This window comes from Acartia tonsa, chromosome 8 (assembly GCF_053477335.1).
Source record: "Acartia tonsa isolate MP-2025a chromosome 8, ASM5347733v1, whole genome shotgun sequence".
In the NCBI taxonomy this organism is placed as follows: Eukaryota; Metazoa; Arthropoda; class Copepoda; order Calanoida; family Acartiidae; genus Acartia; species Acartia tonsa.
This window is the reverse complement of record NC_137267.1, coordinates 23,712,078-23,724,927: the sequence shown is the minus strand read 5'-3', so window position 1 is coordinate 23,724,927 and position 12,850 is coordinate 23,712,078. Positions and strand designations below refer to the sequence as shown.

Below are 12,850 nucleotides of genomic sequence, written 5' to 3'. Positions count from 1 at the left end.
TATGTGCAGTGCATGATATGTATTAAATTATTGAATAATCAAAGAAGCTTTACAAAGTGTCTCAAAAAATCAGCGATGTGACGTCATAAAAATGGAGGGATTATTCACCTCTTTTTAAAGGGGTTTTCTTTCCCACTTCTCTTCTCATCCCTCATTTTTATTACGTCACATGGCTGATTTTTTAGACACTTTGTATAGCTTCATAATCAAAACCCTAATCCAATAATGTTAAACACTAAGCAGAAAAAGAGGTATTATCCTCTTAGAAATTTTTTTTTCAATCTTGAAAATTTGAGTACCCACCCCCCTAACCCCGACTGCGAACTATGAACTCTGGCCGCAGCGCTCGGCTCCCTAGCCTGCCTAGCCGCAGCGCTCGGCCTCCTTGCCTGCCTAGCCGCAGCGCTCCGCCCCCTAGCCTAAAACCTAACCTAACCTAAAATAGTTGTTCGTCGTTGTCGGGGGGGGGGGGGGGGGGTTACTCAAATTTTCAAAATTGAAAAAAAAAATTCTAAGAGGATAACGCCGAAAAAGAAATGAATGAACAGAATTTATATCTTACATTGCTACGCTATTTATGGACAAAATTTTTATTGTAGGAATCACAGAGTCCAGACACAATCATACAGCGAGAAGTCCAGCAAAAATTAGAAGAACTTAATAAGGTCAATTTTTTAATATAAATTGTAGAAACTACATACCGTAAACTAAAAAGTAATACTCACCTCAAATATCTGTAGAGATAGGGAAGAGTAGAAAAAATAGCTTAATACCATCCTATCTTCTATCAAAGGGTAGAAAATTGGAGTAGAGTAAAATTGGAAGAAGTTTACGTAAATATTTTCAAGCTTTAACAAATCTCTGTAACCCTGTATATTTAAAATTGAATTTAAATATCTGCATACATAAACAGATTAAATGAGTTTTAATTTTCCTCCACAAAATACAAATTCAAATTCATTGATCAACAACTTTTATATCTTCCATTGAGAGAGAGTGAGTGAGTCTGAAATTATGATTATATTATTTATATATTACGTTTGATGGTTTCCATTAATTTAAAAAGCTTATTTTTAAAGTTACGTATGAGAAAACTAAATGAATTGAACTTGGTTCATAATAATCTCCCTTCCAAAAACCCTAAAGAGGACTATCCACGAACAAGAGCACATGATTCTAAGTATCTTCCAGCATTGATCTTGAATATTTTCTTTCAGAATATAATAGGTCACTATCAATAATTAATATATTAACGAGAAAATTTATTTTTCACCACTTTCAGTTGAAGAAAAGTAAAAAAATGTCCAATATTTTTAGTCAAAATCATATCAAACGTTTTGTTGAGTTCGGGGTGTCTTTAATTGTCCATGTTGTCAAATGATAAAAATAAAAAAAAATAAAAAGCACATTTACTATATCAAATATGCATGTTTAAATCAATGCTAATATGGATTAATTTACAATCTATATAACATGAGTATTCGCATATTTATCATCAAATATCCATTTTATTAAAAGAATTAGCTTCTTAAAAGTTTTCAAATCAATTAAAATACCTAAAAACACATGGTGAAACATAAACTTTCTCGTCAATATATCAACCATATATGGTGACCTATTATATTTTGAAAGAAAATACTTAGGATCAATGCTGGAAGGTACTTAGAATCATGTGCTCTCGTTCGTGGATAGTCCTCTTTTGAATTGCGGATTCGGATTGTTAATTTTGTATGACTTTTGTAGCACGTAAAATTTTTTTATTAAAATGTGGAAGACAAAAATCAAAATGTATTTTATTGTTTCTTAACTATAAAGGAAATTGGTGGGAGGCATTCAAAGTTTTTTTGATATTTTTTTCCCAGTAGCTTTTCATGCTTATTTTAGGTTAGGTTAGGTTAAGTAAGGGTTAACAAATAGCCACTGTAGGGGGCTCGAATTTTTAAATTTATAATAAAACCTTTAAAAAAATGCCAGAATCTGCTTTTTTTGGCGAATTTTTTAAGAATCCGATCCGGCTCAAAAATGGGTAGTATTGCAACCATAATTTAAGTTGTGTTATGTTTTTAGATTCCTGACTTTAATAATTACCTGATTTATGTTCTTACCAAACTTACCACACAAGATGAACCTACCAGGTAAGCAAGAGTTGGTGGATAGACAGACAACTAGATGACCATGGACAGACTAACAACTGGATAGATAGATAGAAAAGATTTGACTGAAATTAAATTTATCTATAATACAAAGTAGAACGATGTCTGTCTGTGTGTTTGTGTGTTTGTCTGTTTGTTTGTAACGAAGGATCTCGCTAACCGCTGAACCGATCGGGTTCTCCTTAACAGGGTAGCTTCTCATAGGTCTCGGGAAGGTTTATAACTATTTTCTTGGGGGGTGGGACACCCCCAACCCCCCCAAAAAATGATAAATCCCCCCCCCCAAAAAAATTTATTTTTTTAAAATTTTTTTAACTAAAATTAAAAATGAGGGGGGGAGGTAGATATACCACACTTTTCTGGGATCTTGCTGAGTCAAGTATCAACTGTTGGGAATATCAAAGGATGACTCCATGCAAACTTTGAGCCGGATCCGGCCAAAACCGGCCGTGAATTTTATGAAAAACCGGTTTTTTCCGGTTTTTAGGGGGTATCTGTAAATCGATTCAGCTGGAGCAAAACCGGTTAGAGGTACAAAAAATTTTACTTCACATGAAATTTAGCCAATGCAATTGCCTACAAAAATGTACTTCATCATCAACTTGATTGGACAACTCTTTCCCCTCCTAAATGTCCATTAAAACCTCGGAAACGGCAAAAATCGCCAAAAATCACGCCTTCGGCGGCAAATAACGGCTAAACGGCCAGCCGGAGGCGAATGAAACATAAATAAAGAAATGTCTGCCTCAAAAAGTTGTTCAACATCAAAGAGATGCTTGAAGTCTCTAAAACGACTCCTTCCCCTCCTTTAAGGGGAAAAACTGAAAAAACGTGATTTTCAAAAGTATGCCCACTTCGTGGGTGTGGGGGGCTCTGAACCCGTCACCCCAGGGTCACCAAATATAAAGTCTAGGCGGCCCACAATGCTGAATTTTCATCAAGTGAAAGTCTTGTGTCATTATCTTTTATGAGAAAAAAGTTATTAATTAATTAAAATTTCAAATTGTGATTTTTTGATGGATTTTTTTGATGAAATGACAGGCTGGTCAATTTTTAGGCCATTTTTTGCTGTTTTCGGCCCGCCACGCCCAAACGGTTTGAGATAATCTCACGGGACCTTTTGCCCGACCTAAGCCTGGTTATTTGTAAGGTCTAAGAAAAAAAAAATCCCGGATTGGATGAAGCACGACGTCGCTGCGTGCCGTCAAAAATCGCTGGTCGGCTCATTTTGCCCCCTCAAACCCTCACCTCGTGCCATTTTTCTGTGTAAAGATTAAAATTATAATCTTTTGCGTAAGTCTGTTTTTTTTTCCTAGACCTCACAAATAACCAGACTTAGGTTGGGCAAAAACTCCCGGACATTTAGGAGGGGAAAGAGTTGTCCAATCAAGTTGATGATGAAGTACATTTTTGTAGGCAATTGCATTGGCTAAATTTCATGTGAAGTAAAATTTTTTGTACCTCTAACCGGTTTTGCTCCAGCTGAATCGATTTACAGATACCCCCTAAAAACCGGAAAAAACCGGTTTTTCATAAAATTCACGGCCGGTTTTGGCCGGATCCGGCTCAAAGTTTGCATGGAGTCATCCTTTGATATTCCCAACAGTTGATACTTGACTCAGCAAGATCCCAGAAAAGTGTGGTATATCTAGGGGGAGGCCCCCCCCCAAAAAAAAATTTTTTCGCTCCCCCCCCCCCAATTTTTTTTTTACTTTTTCTTTTAAAATCTAAAATAAGAAATTTAATTATTAAATTCGACTCTCTCCTCAAGTACCCCTAAAGGCCTCTAGGGGCGTAGCCGCTAGTCTATAATACAAAGTAGAACGATGTCTGTCTGTGTGTTTGTCTGTTTGTAGCGAAGGATCTCGCTAACCGCTGAACTGATCGGGTTCTCCTTAACAGGGTATATTCCTATATGTCCCGGGAAGGTTTATAACTATTTTGGGGGAGGGTACCACCACCCTCCCTAGAGAAATTAATTTTTTTTTAATTTATCGATTTTAGAAAGAGAGTTCAACGAAAAATAAGCGTCAAACGTTAAATAGCTATATTTTGAATATAAATAAAAACAATTAAAGTGCCACTAGATGCCTCTAGGGGCGTAGCCGCTAGTATAAAGATATAGAAAAACACAAAGGATTAAACCTTGATAAATGGAATAAACTAACATTGGAATAAGATGTTGTTGTACCCTCCCCTTAAATAGTTATGAACCTTCCCAGGACCTATGAAAAGCTACCCTGTGAAGGAGAACCTTTTCGGTTCAGCGATTACCGAGATCCTTCTGTACAAACAGACATACACCCTGTTCTTTGTTATAAGGATAAAATTATAGTGGATATTGAAATAACTGAACGCAGGATATTAATTAAAAGAAAATGAACACACCCTTCAACTATTAAAAGTGTAATCGTATTTTTTGCGTTTAGATCTTTGTCTGGGCTAATATTAAAGAATAATGTGAAGGCACATATGAACACGCTGCCTCCAGAAGTTCTCTACTTTATCAAGGCAATGCATTTGATTAATTTATATTTTTTACAATAGTGACAACGCCCCTAGAGACCTTTGTGTTTGAAATTAATTTCAGGAGGCACTTTTCCCTTTTAAATAAAAACGAATATGTAAGAATTCAAACGTCTTTAAATTAGCCCAAAGTGACCAACCATATCTTCAATGGTTCTAATGTACATGATCTTCCTTGTGACTATTCATAATGAATTAAATGCACCCACCAGGCTGAATGTTTGCGAGCAGTGGGGGACCCGAGTCCTCTTATCAGCGCAACTATAGGCATCCTTATCACAACTATCGCCACCAGAGGTCAGTGTATCACCAGCTTTTCGTTAGAGAGAGTGTGGATGAATTATTTAAATTCTTATCTTATATTTATTAGCGACCTTTCCATTAGCCTGTTGTAGGGGCTTTACTTCAGTTGAGAGAGGCCCAGTATATTATCCTAAAACCACCCTAGAATGCATATACATCTTAACTGTAAATATCTTTATATCATAGACTATAGGGGAAGGGGTGGTGAGCAAGATCTTTCGGTACAAAATATTACATCCTGTTACTTTAACCTAAGGATTTCTATAGAACAGCTACTCTGTAAGTAAATATTTGGCAAATAATAACCTAGGTGGTTTACTGGCGTGGCCAGAATTGTTACCAACCCTGTGTAATCTCCTTGATGATACAAATACATCAGTCGTTGAGGTATGTTAGTTCTATTGTTTTTAGCATAGCAATCTGGCACAAAATCCTACCTTTTTTTGAGTAAATGCAAATGAATACCTAAAAATCACTCGACCAGTGGCAAATATTTTAGGTTTTTTATTGTTTTAGAAAGATTACTACATTTTTTTCGGGTTAGAGGCTCTACTAATATTGATAAATATTAGATTTTAAAAGGTTTAATTCATTTCAAAGTTAATATACCTATTAAACTGTATCAGAAACAAGGATGACAACATCCATAAAAGCGAAGCACTGAAACTGTAGGACAAACGGACAATAACATTTGTTTATTGTCTGAACTGAATAATCAGAAAATAAAAGTATAAGAGTCAAAGCAAAATTGTAAGTCAATTTGTTGAAAAACTGCTTCATACAGGATAATGTTTATGGACATACTTACATTTTTAGGACTTGATTATAGAGTTGCTTCGCTTATAATATTGTTCTTTGTTGTCCCAGGAATCAATATACCAAAAATCAGATCAAACGGATAATTAGATCACATAAAAATTTGTTGTTAAAAAGGCAGAAAAATCAACATGTTAAAAGTCACGTGGACGTAAGGACATTCTGGTAATGATTATAGAGTTGCTACGCTTTCTAAATCGTAACTAACTACTACAGGAATCACCATGCAAAGTTTGAAATCGATAGGACAATTCTAACATGCCTAAATTAACGAATAAAAGCTATCTCTCTCGGACGTACGGACGGACGGACCGACCCTATTTATAGAAAAACAAGGATGACAACATCCATAAAAGCGAAGCACTGAAACGGGAGAACAAACGGACATTAATACTTGTATAGTGTCTGAACTGATTAATCAGAATATAAAAGTATAAGATTCGAAGCAAAAATGTAAGTAAATTTGTTGAAAAACTGCTTGATACAGGATAATGTTTATGGACATACTTACATCTTTAGGGCTTGATTATAGAGTTGCTTCACTTAAAATATTGTTCTTTGTTGTCCCAGGAATCAATATACCAAATATCAGATCAAACGGATAATTAGATCATATAAAAATTTGTTGTTAAAAAAGTAGAAAAATCAACATGTTTAAAATGGACGTACGGACATTCTGGTAATGATTATAGAGTTGCTACGCTTTCTAAATCGTACCTAACTATTACAGGAATTACCATGCAAAATTTGAAATCGATAGGACAATTCTAATATGCCTAAATTAACGAAAAAAGCTATTTAAAAAAGTAAAAAAATAAACATGTTTAAAATGGACGTACGGACATTTTGGTAATGATTATAGAGGTGCTACGCTTTCTAAATCGTACCTAACTACTACAGAAATCACCATGCAAAGTTTGAAATCGATAGGACAATTCTAACATGCTTAAATTAACGAATAAAAGCTAACTATCTCGGACGGACGGACGGACGGACGGACGGACGTACGGACGGACGGACGGACGGACGGACGGACGGACGGACCGACCCTAATTATAGAAAAGCTTCGCTTTTAAAAAGCAGGCCTCCACAAAAAAAATGAGTTTAGTGGCTGTTGAAAAGATTAATATACCTTATTGTTATAATACATCTTTGTTTAAGGGATCTTTTGGTGCTTTGAAGAAGATTTGTGAAGATCTTGCTGAACAATTAGACACAGATAATGAAAATAGACCACTCAATTTCATGATTCCTAAGGTATCTTGTCTTGCTATCTGCAGGTTTGTCATTGTTGTATTTTCTATCAATAAAAAAAATACTAGGTACTTAATTTAAGATTCTTGAGGCATCTTTAACTTTGTAGCTTTTGGTGTTATGGTAAATTGTAGAAATCCCCCTTTTTAAAAAAATATTAAGATTATGACTGAAGGGTTAGCTTCCCTTCCCTAAACTAGATAAAATATTTCAGAGACCTATGCGAATCTTTCTTGCAAAAGCTAAGACCAAAATTTATGCAATAAACAATTCTTATTTATACAGAAAAGAAATTGTTTGTTTATTACATAAGCCAATAAAGTCTTTTCAATCTTTTTGTTTCATAATGGAAACAGAATTTAAATTTGTACTTTCAACTCAATGAACTATTTGGTTGCTCATTTATGTAAAAAAGGTTCCATTAAAAAAAAACGGCTTGATATCTTTAAAACTAAGCTCAGAACTTATAATTTTAGTGTTTGGGTTGGGGGGCCCGGGCCTGGGGGAGGGGTGTTTTACCCTATCCCCTAGAAGGAAAGTGCCAATATTGAATTTCTAAAGTTTTACCGGTAGATCCAATCATGTGAGACATTTTACTATAAGAATTGGATTGACAACTATATAAACAAGCCCAAACATCCAGGGCAAAATTAAACTAATATTTCCTTTTCTATAAGTGTACAAACTCCCCCCCCCCTTGATATAACAGTTTTTTAAAATGAATTATGAACATGACTTTATCTTAGTTTCTGACGTTCTTCAAGCACGAGTCATCAACCATCAGATCTCATGCCATCGCCTGTGTTAATCAGTTCATCATTGGTCGCTCTCAGGTATAGTTTACCTGTTCTTAATTAAAGAGATTTTAATTATTTAATAGAAGCCATTCATGATAGCATAACAATGACTTGAACGTAATCTATTGAAAATTGAAAAGTCTCAACAATTGGCCAAGAATTAGCATAGTCGGGTTTATGTGTTTGTTTATCGGTCTCTACAGGTATTCTTGTATGTTTAACTAATTTAATTACCAATTATCTCTGAAATGTTTGTATTAAAGAATAAAATGTTTTTATTAACGAATACAATAAAAAAAATTCAAAGCATCTTTTAATAAAGGTACTATCTTTATTAAATAAGTTTATATTATTTGTTTTGACACATTTTTTAGCGTACAAGATTTAATACTTTTGCAATTTTCATTATAGAATCTACCCTAAACATAAACAATTGCTCTCAGTTAAGCATTGAAATAGGTTGCTTCCACGCCAAATACTTTGTGAGTCTTGGGTTATATTGGGTATTGGATAGCCCCGCAGGGGTTTAGTTAGTACCCTTTTCTTGTTTTCCATTTAGATGTAGTATCTATTGAACTAGGCTTATGTACCAAGTTTCAAAATTCTAGCTCAATATTTAGTCCATTTTTCCCACGGTTTACGATCTTCCGGCACCTAACAACCCCCCTTCCCCCCTCATTATAACAAATATTGATTACTAGAAAGAAAAAGAAAAAATAAATTTTTATCTGTCATTGCCAGATTTTTAATAGAAAAGATGACGTAAATATAATATTATTTGCAACTTATAATAACATTATTATTAGAGAGTTCAGACTAGTTAAACATACTATTTGAGATATCTATCTTTTAAAGCAAACGAGAAAATCACAACTTTATTTTCTACCTTTGATTTAGAATTAAGTTATTTTATTTTTGACAAATCTATGTTTAATGGCTGGCGAGAAAAGCATTTTCCCCCCTCAAACTCAGACATTTGTAATGATTGAGAAGGTTCACCACAAGAATTACCAAACCAAGTGTGTGGGTTCTTAAAATTCTTGGAAATATTTTTTTTACTGAAATTGATTTTTTTTAAAGTCTTTACTTACTTACTTTGTTAATATTTTACCAAATGTACTTCCAAAATTATATTAAAAATAGTTAAATAGTACGAAATTCCTATTTAAAAAACCCTGAAAGAAACAGAGTACTAGTTAATTGGAAAATTTTGATGAAAGGATCTTTATTCCTTAGATGGTGAGGGAATAGCATATTTATCTCGAAATAAAAAAAGGCATATTTTTACAGGCTCTTAAAGCACATACACAATGATTTCTTAAAGGAAAGTACCAATATATCTTGTATTACGCTTTTATAGTTCCCTCCTCTTTTTAGCAGCGAAGCTAATCTATATTTCAGTTTTGCTGTAAGTCCGTTTCTCTATTGAAAATATATGTTCGGCTGAATTTTTAAAATCACTCAGTAAATAATTTTCTTAGTCAGTCAGTCAGTCATATGAAAATTAAACAGATATGTATAAAACAACATTCGTTATTATCCTTATAAATTCTTTATTTATGACCACTGAACATCTGCTCTTTTAAATAATTTTGTTCGTACTATTTCTATCTACACTAGAGGCCTCTAGGGACACGTAAAACTGTTTCTTTAAATCTATTATAAAATCACATTTTTACCAAAAATATTTTTTTCGCCGATAGATGGTGTTAGTTATGTTTATCGCTAATTGCAAAAATGTCCGCAGGGCGGCGTTTTTTATTTTTGTAGATTTCTCTGGAGAGGGTGGTTGTACCCTCTCCCAAAATAGTTAAAAACCTTCCCGGGAGTTATGAGAAGCTATCCTGTTAAGGAGAACCCAATCGGCTCAGCGTTTAAGCGAGATCCTTCAGTACAGACAAACAGACAGTCAAATAAACAAACATCCTGTTACTAAATTATAAGGATTATTTGTTTGTGCTTCGCTACTTGTGAATCTTATCATACTAGTTATTATATTATTTAATAAACATCAAATAAACTATTCGCATAGGTCCTGTTTACTAACCGACTCTCAAAAGATTCGAAAATGAAAATAATGATTTCAATTAAAATTTGCTAAATGAAAACTATTTTAATATTCTAATTCTATTAGCATTGTAGGGAGGTGAAATCGGAATTTAAATTATGGTTTTAATAACACGTTCTCTCATTTGTTAATTCATGATTGGTTCGTATTCATTAACAGTGTCCAAACTCTTCCATCACTACTTTTAACTTACAGAAGGGGTAAATTTTTTTATATTTTTATTGGGAAATTAATTTATCGTCTATTGTTCTATCGCTTAAGATATATGGTTCCATACTAAAGTTATTAACATTTATATATTATTTTAAGTTATAATTGCGCTGTAAATATATACCTAAATTGGCAGAGAATATTAAATATTACTTTGAACATTTTATTCTGAAGTATTATGCGTCTTAGCAGGATATTTTTCTGAGTTTATTGAAAATAAACATAAAAAAGAAGATATTTTCTTCTTGAGTAGGTATAATATTTTAAAGGATTTTTAATAAACTAAGTAATTCATTAAAAACAGTGTTAGTATTTTTAGCTTATTAACATTCTTATCTTAAACCCCCCTTGGATAATATCCCCCCTCCTCCCCTCTCCCCAACATGTTAAGCGGAGGATTAACAACTCCAATCTCTCCCAAAGGGCAATATGAGCGAAGCCGATGGTAACAAAACAGTTGATTTTAGCCTTTTTTACCACTTGAATTATTTGCTTGTTGACTACCAATAAATATCTAACTTTATTTCTATCATAAGATAACTTGTTCTAGGTTGTGTTGTAAATCAAGCCTGACTTCAGTCTAAAGATATTGTCCATCAACAGAAAATCCATACAATGAATAAAATATTATTTTGAAGTCAATTTTATTATAATTTATGGATACGTTTATCCTTTTGTTAATTTTTCTTTTCCTAATCCTTGAAATATTAAGTACTTATAACCACTTGAATTATTAAATTCTCATTAAATTCATTTCAAATTATGTGAAAATGTATATAGCATAGTTTTAATTTCAATTAATTTACTAAATAGTTTTTAATTTTTAGCCTTAGGATAGGATTTGCGTTTATAAATATATTATTTGTAACTAGCGGCTTCGAACCTAGCATCTAGAGCAGAAAAATAGCTTAAAACCATCCTAAGACTTAGATCTAAAAATAAAACACCTTATGTTTAATAAAAATAGATGTAAGTGTATTTTTCTTGTAACTAAACTTTTTCAATGAAATATATTCCATTTCAGCATTTTCCGTCTCAATTCTTTTTCAAACAAGTATAATATTATGACACCATAGTTATATGTCCCTTTTGCATATCATTTATATCAGTCAATCATATTTGAATAACGCGATAAGGTTACCTATAAGTTTACTGAATTGTCAACAAAAATATTTTAATGTAGCCTTATATACCTATCTCGATTGTGTTTTAATGTTTTTAAAAATAATCCGCGAAATTTTAAAGTCGAACTGTATTGCATTCAACCCAATTAAGCCCAGAACTATCTACATGTTTTTATGTTTTTATTTAGGCCTTGATGACTCACATCGACCAATTTATCGAGGCGCTGTTCTACAGGGCGAGTGACGATAATGCAGAGGTAAAATAGTTACCTACCTATTTTATCAAAGTATCTCCATACTTTGAAAGTCCAAATTAAAATGAATGGTGGTTTCCCTCAGAGAATGAGTTATAGGCAAGCACAGAACCCTCCGAGATTTATAAATGAATTGAAAATAGAGGGAGTGGCATATCTTTTGATTGTATGTTTATTACTTTAGTTCAGGTTAGGTTATATTGGTTACTGGGTGGATAAGTAGGGTTAGGACACCTCCTACCCCCCACCAACACCTCAAATTTTTTCCAATTGAATTTAAAGATACGGAGGGCACTTTGATGGAAAGCCCAAAGCATTTTTTTCTTCGAAGTTTCTAGTTGGTAGTTAATTTTGATGTTTAACTTATATAGCACCCTATGAGGTTGAATTTTTGACGGTAATATTCTGTAAAATGTATTTTTTACAAGCACATTTAATATTCTTATTCGCGCATTTAATTCAATATAAACTATTTTTCGGTCATGTTATTCTTTTTTTAAATCTTAACATAAACGAAAAATCATTTATTTTACAAATCAAAGGCACAAGTTTTCATAAATGCTAATCTTGTCTTTATGTTTAGGTTCGCAAGAACGTGTGTAGAGCCATCGTGATGTTGCTTGAAGTTAGGCTTGACAGACTTGTTCCACATATGGATAATATCATCAAATATATGCTAGAGAGAACTCAGGTAATTTTCATTCGTTTAAAAAAAATTAAACCGGCTTTACTTTTTATTTGTTAAACTAGCAGGTAGGCCCCTAGAGGCCTTTAGGGTCAATTAAGAGAAATGGGAAGGATCGACGCACTACATTTTAGTTATAAAAGAAAAATTTAAAATATAACTGGGGTTATTTTTTCCAGGGGCGATTACTCTTTAGAGGCTGGAAATACTCTCCCCAAAAATAGTTATAAACCTTTCCTGGACCTATAAAAAGCTTCATTATATCGTTTCAGCGGTTAGTAAGATCATTCTGTTCAAACTTGGGACAGGAATTGCTAATGATTGACTCATGATTGTATGATTGTAGAGCTTCGATTAATGTATATGTTGTCATCCTTGTTTTAACCTATTTTTCTTTTTCAATAGGATTCCGACGAAGGCGTAGCTCTTGAGGCTTGCGAATTCTGGCTGTCACTGGCGGAACAACCCATCTGTAGAGAAGCTTTGCAACCACATCTGCCAAGGTAACAATTTTGGGTGGAGAATAGTTAGTTCAAAAGCTTTTCTGTGTTTCACTTACCTCAGCAACAGGGGTGTTGTATATTCTGCACAAGATTAATTTGTTTTTTCCTGCTGCATTTTTTTTCCCCCTTTCCTTAATTTTTTCAGCCAGGAAGGGGA

At 33.4% G+C, this 12,850-nt stretch overlaps 1 protein-coding gene across 50 annotated transcripts in view; it reads left to right on the top strand.

Moving 5' to 3' along the window:
- Window positions 1-12,850, top strand: part of Tnpo (transportin 1) — a 69,665-nt gene that overhangs the window by 151 nt on the left and 56,664 nt on the right. For all 50 annotated transcript variants that reach the window (XM_080169519.1, XM_080169528.1, XM_080169557.1 and 47 more), the window contains exons 2-11: window positions 600-665; window positions 2,068-2,135; window positions 4,583-4,664; window positions 4,892-4,976; window positions 5,293-5,369; window positions 6,960-7,055; window positions 7,799-7,885; window positions 11,440-11,508; window positions 12,089-12,196; window positions 12,596-12,693. In XM_080169519.1, coding sequence (XP_080025645.1) covers window positions 600-665; window positions 2,068-2,135; window positions 4,583-4,664; window positions 4,892-4,976; window positions 5,293-5,369; window positions 6,960-7,055; window positions 7,799-7,885; window positions 11,440-11,508; window positions 12,089-12,196; window positions 12,596-12,693 — 836 coding nt within the window. The remainder of the gene's footprint in view (window positions 1-599; window positions 666-2,067; window positions 2,136-4,582; window positions 4,665-4,891; window positions 4,977-5,292; window positions 5,370-6,959; window positions 7,056-7,798; window positions 7,886-11,439; window positions 11,509-12,088; window positions 12,197-12,595; window positions 12,694-12,850) is intronic.